Genomic DNA, 14,122 nt, shown 5'->3' on the forward strand with positions numbered 1-14,122 from the left:
GAGGATTTCAACTTCAACCCAAGAAATAAAACTGCCTACTCCACAACCCTAGCATAAACCACGACCAATTGAATTCCATACGTATACATTTAACTATTAATGTCATTACAATAACTTGCAATTCATAGAAAATTTTTTCACTTCAAACTAAGCATGGAGGCAAAGTCATTCTGAAAGATAGGAATATATATGTCTTAAGTTTTGTAAACTCAAGCAACACAACATGAAGTCAAATGTTACAACTGATCTTCAACAGAAATATTGTTGCAGTAACAGCCATGCACATTATGCATGTATCACAATTTTTGCAACAAAAAATTTCTAAATTCATACAAATCAGACAAATACTGGTATGCACATTTACTAGTACATGCAACATTCTCATAGACATTATTTCACGTGAAAGACACCTAGTATCATAAGTGTCACCACCATGTGATTAAAAATGATTAATTTTTAACAGCTAATATTACAACTTCATCAACAAGTTAAATTCCATTTTACTAAGTTCCTTACAGGTAAATACTATAGTACTAATAAATTAAATCACAGATAACATTATTAAGCCTAGGTGGTCAGCAATGATCAACTCTGTGACTCAATATGTTGGCATTATCTTGCAGAAGAATGTAAAAGGAATGGGAGGCAACACTTGACAAGTCCAAATGTAATTTAACAAAAAAGAAACTACCGCCAGTTTCCCGAGTTAACGTTTTTCTTTTATAGATTTTCAATACCAGTGATTGCTCAGAGTTCATTTTGTACATTGCCAGTTAAATTTACCTCTAGTAATGCAAATAAATTTGGCCATGAAATGACTTAAGAGAAAAAATAATTTGCTTTATTTTCATGTATGGTCAAAGGTACGTGAAAATTATAAAAAGTCATTTTCAATGCGAACAGAATCAACAGAAATTTACTCCAATGCACCAGAAATTGTGGATGGAATCAAATTAGGACATGACACATCTGATGAATACCCAAACAGAAAAGTAACCTCTGATGTTGCAAATATAAATATAGAAGAATTAAAGATAACCCATTTTAAGGTTAGTAAATAGCTCTTGTGGAATTCTAGTACAGAAGACATTAATTCAGTATGTAATCCAACATTTCTTTCAGGATTACAATAAAAAGATCGAAGAGTATGATTTACAAGCTAACAGTTATACAGATAACTACAAAAAGGCAACTAAAATATGGCTCAGCAATTGGGAAAAATCTATTTCCACGCTGAAAATGACTTATCAAGTACCCTACATGTAAGCGATTAAATCTGATGTTGCAGAGTAAATAATTACTAATCGTTGTCAATGTTTGAACAACGGTAGAAAAATTCATTAAAATATACTCAAGAATATTAAATAATACTTAATAATAAATATATTAAAGAATACTAGCACCCCTGACCATAAAAAAATTTCACGAACCCATAGGCAGTTTATACTAAATTACCTTTTAAAGTTTACGAAATTCAATTGTAAATTGTAAGATGCCCTACATTAAACAAAAAATTTAAAAAAATAAGTCACACAGATTCTCTGCCATTCGAATTCACTCTCGTTCAGAATCGTACAGCCGTGGAGGGAATACATTATTAAAGAATAATGAACCTAGTATACAAAAATAACTGGGTACCAGTTAAAGAGGTCTATATTTTCTCAAAGCGTGGGAGCTTTTAAAACAAAACCTATCTTCAAAACTCAAGAATACGTCGCGTAAACGAAACAATCAGAATACTTATAGGCAATACCTTGGAGCTCCAAGGATATTACACATGTAACGGCCTCAAGTTATGGGCAAACCCTCAAGATATCGCGCTGTCTACGTAACAACTTAAAGAAACAGACGTCCACCGTAAAAATGGCTGTTAGAACCGGAGAACTATTTCAGTTCCCTAGTCTGGCCTTTCCAAAATTAGGTCAAGGCATCCAAGCCAGTCATTGCTGAATAAGAAATGAGGAGAGAAGCAACCCTAACCCTCGCCGCAGCATATCCGAAATCAAAAATTGCCAACGATATGCAAGTATCATCTAGAACGTAGTGGAAATGGACCATTGCAGTAACTATATAATTTTCAACCGTTACATTTAGCACCCATTGGTGATGTTGACTTTATGAATGATACCTTAATGAAGTCAAACTCCGCAGGTGAAAAAGTAACGGTAAAAAGTCACATCCCGGAGTTGGCGATACAATGCTAGAATAAATACAAGATAATCGGACCAAGATGTCACGGTTAGGAATTAAAGCAATTCCCAGCTCATATCCAGGCAGGAAACGTCGAGATAACAGGCGATAGATATCAACCCAAAGAATTTACAAAAACAAATGACGTGCAAAATAGCGGCATCATCACACAGCAAAATTTATTTTTTCTACAAAAAAAGAAACTTCCCAAAATTCCTGCAGCCTATGACGATTTAGCAGGCGAAGCAACCTGAGCCAAATTCGGCAGGAACAAAGTGGGGAATCCTGGGTAGGCTCGTCGCCTCTTATATTAGATGAGGTCACGCAACGCTCAAACTTCGTCCCTCCCTCACAAAGCCTCCTACACGCTTTCAAGTTCGTTAATTATCACGAGGGATTTTGAAATTTGCAAAACTGAACTGAGTAATAGGATCAGGTTCTCTCTTTGATGCATCATCGGCTCGCATTCAGCATGATATTGTCCTAACTAGTCCCGCCGGTTATCCCGAACCGGCAGTCGTGACCAAAATAGTTTATGCTTCTTCACTCCGCCAACCATACTTAGTCGTAAACCGGTGCTCACCGCCAGTCAATAAAGTTATACTTCATAATAGGATACGTGCAGGAGTAATAAATCTCTCACATTAAATCTTTTCTTTTATTTCTTAAGTTTGGTTTTCGTTTTCACATTTCGGTTAGGATACAATCCAATCCCCTTGATACTGCTCAATTTAAAACCCCTTCATGAATTTCCTGAAGTGAAGATGTAAAGGAGTCCTGACAAAGGTTCTCCAATGATTGCCATCTGAATATTTAAAGAGGTCAAATTCAAAATAATTACATACAAATTAGCACTAAGTAAATGGGGAAATGACATGAGAGACACTTTCCAAAATGATATGCAGAAATTACTATCTGCTTGAGCCTATACTTTCAACTTTACAATACCTATCAAGGTCAAATGAAAATTGACCTTTGCCATGTGATCATGACTCTTATATTAACATACATACACAAATCCCTTAATTTACATCTGCATAACATTTAAATAATAATAATTATGAAACAATGCCACCAAGCGCTGCACTCTTTGTTCCTTAACTATGGATAATTCCATGTGCCAAACAATCTTCTAATGCTCTAACAACGTTGCATTTGATAAAAAACCCGGAAATTTTTACATAAGTGAAATGCTTTTTGCAGATATTAGACTAAGGGCATAAAGTAAATGGGGAAGGCATTTTTCCCTAGCAGTTAAACTGCTTAAACACGACTCCCAAAACCACTAGCTTGTTTTTTCACTGCCATCCCTTCCCTATAATCAAGGTAGGCTGGGCGGGCTGTCAAGCACTCTTACAAGGTTTTCAACTGGATTACATGAGAGACATGGTAAATTTCTTGGGAGTACTCCAATGGCCACAGTGAAAATGTTGGAAAATTGTTATTAATACAGCCCAGTAAGCTTTAATTATTATCACCACCAAACCACAAATGCTCTGCTGACATCTCCAACTGATGCAAATAACTCTTGTAACTGTCCCATCATAAACATGACTCCACTGCCACAGTTTTCACACATCCACAAGTCCTTTAATTTTTAAGAAGGAATTATATGCAGTCTTGCCTCACACCCCAAACCCACAACTCAAAACCACCTTACAGGTGCAGAGGTAAGCACACAGTACTAAGTTGGGAATAACCAATTTCACTATTGTAAGCAATTAGTCTTTGATAAACCATTTACCAAACTCCTCCAAATTCTCCCTGACGGACATCAATTTATTAAAAATTACTCTAATATTTCCTCCCTTTATTCCCTCCACGAAATAACTCACCGTCAATTATTCACTTTTTATTCACCAGTATAACATAAGGTACGAATACATGAGTTTCATTTAAATGAAAGACAACAAAAATAAGAAAAAAAAACAAATTCAAGTTTCACACTTTTTACACTTGATCAATCCAAAAAATTAAATTTACAATTTGAAGGTGGGTCCTTTCGCTCGAAAGAATAGGAGGAAACTGGGAATACTTTACAAAACTCAAATTCAATGTTAAAATCGCAATCATGCCAAAATCACTAGGTAATTCTGTTATGGAAATCTTTGCACAAATCTGGCATATCAGGAGTCCTCATTGCTCGTGGTCATCACTGGAGAGCTCTTTACGCTGTTAAAATTTTACTCCAAAGTATCGCAATCCATTAATTCCCTAAACCACCCAATTGTATGTGCGAGTAGTGGGAAGGATGAAATGGAGATAATGATTGGATAAGGGTTGGGATTATATTTTTTGGAACAAGATATGCTTTTTAATAAAAAAACAAAATGGGAACCAGGGGAAGAAACAAATAATGGCATTGCCAGATAAAGAGAACACCAGTGTCAGGTTGTTCCTTTAGAAAATGTTACAGACAGCAGATTCAGCATCACATTATTGCCATCACATGGCATACTTGCGCGTCCATTCTCTTGCCAATTCATTATATTTTTCTCTATCAGTCTTATATATCCTCGCTATTTCTGGCACTAAGGGATCATCAGGATTTGGATCACAAAGTAGTGAACATATAGACAGCAATACTGAAATGAATAAAAAATTCAATAATAAAAATCAGGATATCAGTGATAAACACTTGTGGAGTTTTTCCAAATCAACCAATCATTTTTGCTTTTCTATCAAATTACCTTTTGATATTGTAAGAGCAGGTGACCACTGTGATCTCAAAATATCCAAACAAATGCTGCCATTACTATTTATGTTAGGATGATAAATTCTTGTTGTGAATGCAACCTGAAAACAAATGACAAGAGTGAAATGAGCACAGACCTGACTTAAGAGCTCAAAATGATAGTATGTTAACATAGCATTACTCCTAACAAAAAAAAGTAAAGCTCTCAAGCTGACTAAGAGTAGAAATATTCTTAAAATATAAAAATGAATTATTTCTATGTGGTGACAGGGCAAATACTGAAAGAATAGGTATGGAGGTTACACATTCTCAAAAAAATCAGCAGTACTTATGGCAAGATATCAGCGTAAACTTCGGGAAGGTTACACTGATATCTTGCTTGCTGCCACAAATGCTAATAAACATAGCATTTTATGCATAATCTATTGTTTATCTGGATTCACCTGACCACCAGGAACAAATACGACTGCATACAGTGGCCACAGTTTGACAATGATTCATTGCTTTTAAATTATCCAAGATAAAAAATTTGTTTCTATGAGTTTGTTGTGATTTGGGGTTGGCATCAGGACTTCCATATGATACCAAGAATTTCCTAAAATTCTCTAGTACATAGTAAATTCTTTAAACATTTAAAACATTACAGATTGTTTAACCATACCAGTACTGAATATCCTTGGTCCGAAACTAGTACCTTGTTTTCTGGTTCTAAATACAAACACCTGGTATTAACTAATTATTACTTCAGTAAAATGCTAGTTTAAAATGTGAGTCATGAAAATTAATCCCAATTCGCACTATGATTAGCACTTAAGTGCAGTTACTCTAGAGGTACTCTACAATTATGTTCTGGAAGCAAACATATTGCACTATTTGTTGGGTGCAAAAGTAGCCAAAAAGCTTTCTAATTTATCCTTCAAAATCAGAGACTCATTTAGACAAATGGGATAGAGCGCAAAAATATCGAGGCTCTTCATAGGGGGAAAAAGTGGTGAACATCATTCCTTCTACAACCCATTATTTTGGCGGCAAAAATATACCTTTGATAATTCCACGCTCCTCTAGCCATTTCAAGGTTTCCCAATTTTTTCAAGGTGAACCCTGATCTTGATTACTTCATGGCTCTCAAGAATTGATAGCTAACCTGTCAAATCTTAAAACTAAGATATTTTCTCTTAACTAGTTTAACAATTACAGCTTTTGGATCTTGCACTAAAAATTTTCTCTTAACTAAATCCCTTTTTATTTTTTACATTTTGTCTCAATTCTAGGAAATATTGTTAACAAAATTCAAAGAAAAAAGATACAAAAGTCATCAAATATAAACCCTAGAAACATTTTCAGATCAATCTTAGACCTATTGAACCTTTCATACGTGTAAATAGGATAACCAATTAGTTATGTCTTTCACACATGACCCTGAATAAATGAAATAGATATAGAGTTCAAAGAGCCCATTTTTATAATAATTAAGATATCTGACCAACAAGCACAAGGTTTCCTTTAGAGCACCAATAAAAAACCAAACACCTAAGACCGAGCATTTAAATAATTATGTAAGTGGGACATTAATGCTTACAAAAACGTAATAAATACAAGATTTTCGGTTCACCATGCAAATAGTCTTCATTTTAAAGTTGCAAAAACAAGAGCAGACACAGCTCAGACAACTTCTTAAGAAATGGCACTGAACACATTATAAGGGTATGATTGCTTGCCGAATTCGATCAATGTATGTAGCCTTAAAGGTTTAACACATGTCGAACAGTTGGTATCTAGTTCCACAAATTCCTCGCCTTAATGAACTGCAATGGCAATAAAAACTTTTACCTCCAGGGGGACAGAATATCTTGTTGTAAGTATTGTGAATGAATTTGACTGTAAGTTTGATAAACTTCACTTGATAATGATCATGTATTTAATGTGCTAGCAGCTTCAGAACTAATGCTAGCACACAATTACCTAAGCTATAATATCTGTCAACCAAACATTCACCACTGTCACCTCTCAAATCTGATAAATAAGGCAATGGTAAGTAAATCACATTCATCAAAGCATGAGAGAACTTAAAAAACAATCCTGGGCTCTGTATACTAAACAAAGACATAATGATATTGATTATTAATTTCCACATAATTATAAACATCCTAAAAATTAATGAATAATTCCCTTTCCATTAAAGCAATATTCATACTACAACTCTGCCTGTCCCTGTGCAGTTTACACTAAACTACAACTCTTAGTGAAATGAAGATGTTAGATTTAAGTCATTGCGAAAGCATACTTTCTTTTTAAGCCTTCAATCAAACAAAGGATCTCAAACAACGTAGTTAAATAAGCTGCATACTCATATAGGGCAATATACCTTTAAAAATTACTACACTAGTGCCAGTAAATTTGGAAAAAATATGTTTTAATGGGATGGAATTAAGTTCCTCACTATACCCAACAACAGGGACATGCAAATGAAGACACTTATCAAACACTTCTACATTCATAAAATTTGGCTCACATAATCAAGTACGTCAAATCAAATAAAATAGCCTAAGGGGAAAAACAAAAATGTAATTGGATGACAGTATAACAATGTTGTATCAGAATTAAATTAACAGCAGACTAATAGTACAATCCTATTATTTCCTACCCAACAGAAAGTTTCTACCACTCACTATTGTTTCAGTATCCATACCCAACCCACACTGATAGGCAGAATCTCAGTGTAGACAATTAGTCCTCCAGTAGATGAACAGAAGCACATTAAGAATTGGAAAATTTCCTCTACTTCAAATATTTTTTGGGGAATATGCCAAAATCCTGTTGTGCCCTTGCTCCATGCACCTCAGTGGCCATGGCCCACAATTTATAGCCACAAGATGGGCTTTAATACAGCTTTGGGTAGAGTAGCTGATGTCCTATTTTTTTTAAAGAACAAAGCCCTAAATTTATTGGCATGTTTTCTCCCAGACATACTGGGTAACTTGTGTGCGCAATGGGTTGTCCAGCACCTGCATATGGCTTGTATCAAATATCCCAGGAATTCAAATGCCAGGAAAGTTATTGCTTTTTTGGGTACTTCCACATTGGTACACTGCACAGAACCAATGTATGCGTTAGAGCCCTAAAAACCTAAACTTACTTGCATCGGAGCACTGAGCCTTCAGAAAAAATTGAAAAACTATAACACCTGATGATATTAACAGTTGGAACAAAATCAAAGTAATTAAAACCATGAAAGTTTACTTGGTTTATTATCTAACCACACCTAAAAAGGAATTTCACCAATTCAAGGCTTCTTTAGTGAATTGCACCGAAACACCAGTTTACACATCACCCATACTAAATGAGAGGCCAAACACGTTAAGCATCCGACGACTCCAGTCCTAAACAAACAACCTGATCCCAAATTCCTTTCAGCACAACTACATTAATCATTAAACATTTATTGTTATTCACTACACCTCCCCTTGTGAGTAACTTAGAAGTCAGCTCAATTTTACACTAATTTTTGGAAAGGTGACTGAATATCACTACTTTCCCTTATATTGCATCTGTCCAATTCATTACTCCTATCATTCCTAAAATACGGTCCTATGATTCCTGTTTTGCATGGTCATAGCTACAAGTCAAGCATGTACCATACACCTCCAATGAAATTTACCATAAGTTGGGGCATATTTCAAACATGTAATAGCTTCACGGCCTAATACCACATGATATTTTTGTTCTACCTTACTGCATAATCATACAAGAATGATTACAAATTTCAATTTGTCACATTACTTCATATTGTATATTAATTTTCTGAATTATATGCACCACATGGAATCCAATCGCTTGACAATTCTCTTTTGCGCTTTATTATCAGTCAAGTCAATGCCCAATCTTCATCTGTAATGGTTGTTGACTTTACTGACGGTTCAAACTTTATCACAAGAGCAAAGTTACTCCTACTAACAGCATCTACATACTTTCAAGAATCTTTTCTGTGAGTAACATTTCTGAAAACTAGCACAAAATATAAAATGATATAGCATAAACTGCTGAACTGATTATGAATACACTTCATACTTACGCTATAAAATACATATTTAAAAGACCAAAAAATGCAATTATTAATCTTTCTTCAGAAGTTGGGGAGTTAACCCAATTTCTGACACATCTTCTACGGTCGTTGACGAAAATCGGAATTCCTTACGAGACATTCAGCAAAATAAGCATACATGTCATGTAATTTCCTTATTTTAAATGACCATCCTACAAATGTTTCCCAACCTTCTTTTAAAACATAACTTAATATTTTTATAAGGCTGAGGATGTTATATTTATTTCCCCTTAATTGGGACGGATCACCCAAAACTAAACTAACTGAAGATAATCACTTACCTTTGGTGGTTTAAATGGATAATCCGTTGGAAAGTGAATGGTTAAGAAAAAAACACCTCCCTGGTATGGACTGTCTGGCTGTGAATTAAAGAAAATACATTTAACCTTTGGTAATCATGCCTCAATGGAATACGAGGGCAGAGAGTATTATACTTACAGGTCCCATGATTGTGGCCTGCCAGTGAAACACTAAAACAGAAGGAAAAGTTGTACTCGTGGAACAATTACATATGAACATCGATTAAAGTGAAATATGAATGCTGACTCATAACGTGCGAACGAAGAGGTTTACCGAGAAAAAAATGCTTTCTTTATACTTATGAAAAGTATATAAGAAAAGTTTTCTTTATACTTACGATCATCGCCGACTGGACCTGCGGAACATTGAGCAGGAGGATCCCTGCCCAGGTCCTGGAGTTCCTGTAAAATTGTATGGCAAAATCAAGAGCAAACCCAGAGTTCACATATTACAACATCAAATGACTTCACGTTATATTATTGTTTCGGCAGACTCCTTAAAAAATCTGAATCATCAACCTGAATAGCAACGGTGATTATCAGTCACATTTAAAACTTATAACTTACACCTTCATGGAAATGCTGTACGTCAGCCAACGTCCCTAAACCTAAACCAGTCAATATTTGGATAATGGAGCATGATGATTTAACATACCCATAATAAATAAAATATTAAAAGGGAATGAGTCATCCCAATACTCAAATAAATAACGGATTCTGCAAATACCTAATAAATATAATAATGCCCAGATAGCACATTGGAATGCGATCCATTTAATCCAAGTCGGCAATTTATGGTAAAATGAACAAACATAACCGAGAAAGATCGAACCACGGTATGGGATGAACTTCAAAATCACCGTCACTCAGTCAGGTGATTACTAATGGCACAATGTAGTATTGATAAAAACCACGCATCCGCGTTATGATTCAACATACCAAGCAACAACAACGAAATACTTGTAAGATGATGGTGCTACTCACTAATTAGATGGACTGTACTGAATACTCATACACCATGAACATACGAATCACTAATTAATACAATCAATTGTTCATGGTTTAACACACTTCCGGCATACAACACAACTTGCTTTCTTTAGGCACAATTATTCACGATATCTTCACCCACAGTAAACCGTAGCAGTAGCTCGTAAATCTTCACGACTTACAATGCACCAAAACGATCCGTACTTGAACCGTTACACTGACGTAGGTAATAAGCATTGCAGACATAAGAGCAAATGTAAAATCGTTAAGGGCGTTGAAACAAGTACTCCAAAGGGGATATTTCGGCAATTGTGCCAAAATCTCCACCGCAAACAAAGAACTAATACATACCTTATTTATTCTCTTTAACGCCATCTCAACAGCTGTGTAATTGAATTTGCAGGTCTGCCACAGACAACGAAACTGCTTCCAAAAGTCTACTGATTAGGTAATGTAAGATGGCCGAATCTCCAGTCACAAGGCGCAGTGATATTGTGCTAATTTACAGGAGGGCATGAGAAATTATTAAAATAACTGTTCATCGAATAAGCTATTCTACTTGTTTCTCAATTAATTATCATAATATTGGACTATTTAAGCAGTTAATTAGAAGTCAGATTAATAATGCACCCCAGAACTATTTCACGAAGAATCCTCTACAACTTACAATTTCCCTTCTTCCTCGTGTACCGATTAGTTAAGATTTCTGCCACAAGATGGTATATGATACATTTGGTCGTATCGTCATACGGTGCGTGACTCTAGGTGTCATTCATAAACTTTTGTATTCTGCTAATTGTTAAATGTAAGAATAAAAACAGCAATAGTGAAATTCTAAACAGAGACTGAAATAAGAATGCACACCAACGCACTTGTTCAGCAAATTAAGGTTGGTGAACCCATGACTGACAAATTAGGGTTACCGCTTAATTGGTATGTGTCTCAGTTATGCTGAGGATTGACCGAAATTGTCATAAATGGCACGCCAGATCTGTCATAAAAGTTAAATTCAATTCGACATGAGCGTCACCAATCAATGGAAAATTTGTATTGCGTATCAATACTCATTTGTTATTGAAGTCGTGAAAGGCGGTAATTTTAGATTCTCGTAACCGAATACTCTCTAAAGTAAGGACTACATTATTTTATATGGTAGTGTACCGTTTAAGGAAGATTTTGGATGGACACATACTTAACACACTATATTTGTTATTCTTACCGAAGGAGGCATAAATTGACACCCCACACCACTATAAATGCATTGATGTCGTCGCATATATTATATCTCCCTTAGTTTCGTCCTAAGTGCAATTCTCCCCCCACCTAATCTGTGAATATATACTCATAAAAAAACCATAAACAGTAATCAACCCGAAGGTCGGTTTGGTTGGTGATAGTAGAGATCACCCAGTACTAAGCCCTGTACGGCGTGTGAAATTCACACATCAGGGTAGGGGGGGGCAGTTCCTTTCCCTGTGTATATACTCATATATAATTAAATTAAATGAAGTTTTGCCGCGAACTTGCGTGTTACAGGTTGAGGTAAGAAGTGAGGGGATGCTATACATACTACTTAGAGTGTGGGAATTCGATTTCACCATTTGTATTGTGACAACATGATAGATGGTTACGGGTAGTTGCTCATTGAATTGGTTTTACAAATACTTATGATTTACGCTTTGCTGGAAAATATCCGTGTAATGATGTAGTTTGCCTTAATTGTGTAGCTACATTACAAATGAAGATAAATTAAGTGATGAATCTGTTAATATTTAATCTGTTGCCCTTATTCAATGATCATGGCATCAGCTGTCTTCCTGTTTGCTTTACGTATATTTTAGGTTTACCAGTAATGATATCTCTAGCATTAATGCAGTTGAGGAAGTATGTTTTTGGTAAAAGTACAATTTCTGATATTAAGTTGCAGCTAGCTGAAAAATGGAGATCTGTCTATTCATATCTGTAACCAACTAAGCTTAGTTTTTTGCATATTTGAAGTGATTTTCTTCCACTTCAGAACGTAGAAAGTATGAAAGCCTCATTTGAAAGGATATGTACATTATTAAGGTATATAGTATAGCAATTCTATCATGATATCTTCCGATTTGTTATATTTTAAATCTCGGCTTAGGTAGTCGGCGGTAAGAAGACTTGGATATAAGTAAATGTTTTTTTATCTTTTGGAAAATTGCATTTTTAACGATTACTAATTCTTAGGGTTTGACAAAGGACAAAGTGTAATTGAATTCTACAACCCACTCCCATTGCCAACTAGGTTACTCTGATGGACAACATGCTCATTTAACTAACCAAAAGTCGTTTTGGAAGCTGAAGCCCAAACAATGTTGCTGAGTGTGATAAAAATGTGGAAAATGCATGGGCCACGTCACCCATTAAGGATATGGGTGTTTTTATGCAAGCTGGTTAATTTAACAAAAGACTATACCAAATGCCCTATTTTCACCTTGGGAATTAATTTTTTTGTTAACCTATGCATTTCTAAGATGACTTGACATGCCATGTGAAACTCCTCTGGTCAGTCAGAAAAGGGACAGCCGTATCCTTTCTCTAAAATGCCATTTTTTCTGGAATTGATTCATATAATCGGAGTATTAATAACATTATTTATGTATTTTAGTCATATAATGTGAATAAAACATTTTTTTCAGTTTTATATGCTACTTAACAACTGGTAATAATCCACTCATCACTGGCATGCATAGTAATTGATAGTATCATTAGTCATTACTAAAAAGTTTTAATGATTTTTGTCTATATTTTCAAAATTAAACCTTTTCAAATTGGAAAGGAAATAATCTTTCATTTCTATGAATTCCTAGCATAGCCTCATGGACTTTCTTTATATCATCCTGTTAAGCAATAGTCATTGACAGCTTTATTTCCATCCTTACACATATTACTCTCATGCTTTGCTACCAAGCAAGCTTTATAGTTGCTATGGTCGTTGAAATTCATCGCATTCAAGCTAGTAACAGCAAGCACCTTACCTTAAGGATTGCAAAAAGGAATCGTACCCTTTTCTTCTCCGTCATCATAGCATAAAACAAATTTTCTATGTACTAAAGATGCAAGTGGGAATATGTAACAGTTGGTGTCATTATTGTGATAGGTTTTACTTTGTTGAGAGTTTCATTGAGAAGTTAACATTTCACCCTGCTACTTCGACAGGAAAGGTTATGAGAATATAATTCTTAGGAATACTGTAGCATATGTGGTGCCATATAGTGCCGAAATTATGTATCTGTATGGGATCTCTAGATTTATTCAGAGATAAAAGTACCCGTTGGTCTGTGATACCATACTAGGGGGTTATCGAACTACAAAAACGCGACGTATCAACTTAGGGATGAACAAGGTGAGGTAATTTTTTTAAGTTCGAAAGGTTGCTCACTCAAAAATTAATATTTTTTTTGTGAAACAGCATTTCCTATGCTCTCATTGTTATGTCCTAGAAATAATGAAAATTGGGGAGAATATGACTTTATTTTTTTTTAAGGTCAGGCAAATCATAAATGGCCAGTCTTTTGAAGGGTTTGAGACCAAAATTGCAATCCATTATTGGTCCAAAGGAGGCAGGGGCTTAAATTGTAAAGGAATGGCCGGCATTCACAGTTTTTAATAGCTGTTAGTCAACCTATTCCATTCTATGCCGTACATTTACAGAAGCCGAATGACATTAATCATTGTTCTAACATATTTTAAATCATTTTTCAAGGAAAAGGGTCATAAATGGATATGTCCCATTAAATAGAAAAATGTTATTTGTATGTATAATAATTAAAAGTAGTTTCAGCTGACTTAAATGATTGAATGTCACATTGCACT

General features: G+C 35.0%; 1 protein-coding gene across 1 annotated transcript; it reads right to left on the reverse strand.

Annotated features, from left to right (window-relative positions):
• Window positions 1–819: 819 nt before the first annotated feature.
• Window positions 820–11,056, reverse strand: eff (ubiquitin-conjugating enzyme E2 eff). The gene is made up of 7 exons (XM_071599555.1): window positions 10,944–11,056; window positions 10,628–10,773; window positions 9,625–9,688; window positions 9,426–9,457; window positions 9,269–9,346; window positions 4,881–4,986; window positions 820–4,775 (listed from the first exon to the last, which is right to left on the reverse strand). Exons 2-7 carry the CDS (start codon window positions 10,649–10,651, stop codon window positions 4,636–4,638), a joined length of 444 nt encoding a protein of 147 aa, XP_071455656.1. The 5' UTR covers window positions 10,652–10,773; window positions 10,944–11,056; the 3' UTR covers window positions 820–4,635.
• Between the last annotated feature and the right edge of the window lie 3,066 nt (window positions 11,057–14,122).

The sequence above is a fragment of the Hetaerina americana genome, unplaced genomic scaffold (genome assembly GCF_022747635.1).
Source record: "Hetaerina americana unplaced genomic scaffold, ioHetAmer1.1.p SCAF_11, whole genome shotgun sequence".
In the NCBI taxonomy this organism is placed as follows: domain Eukaryota; kingdom Metazoa; phylum Arthropoda; class Insecta; order Odonata; family Calopterygidae; genus Hetaerina; species Hetaerina americana.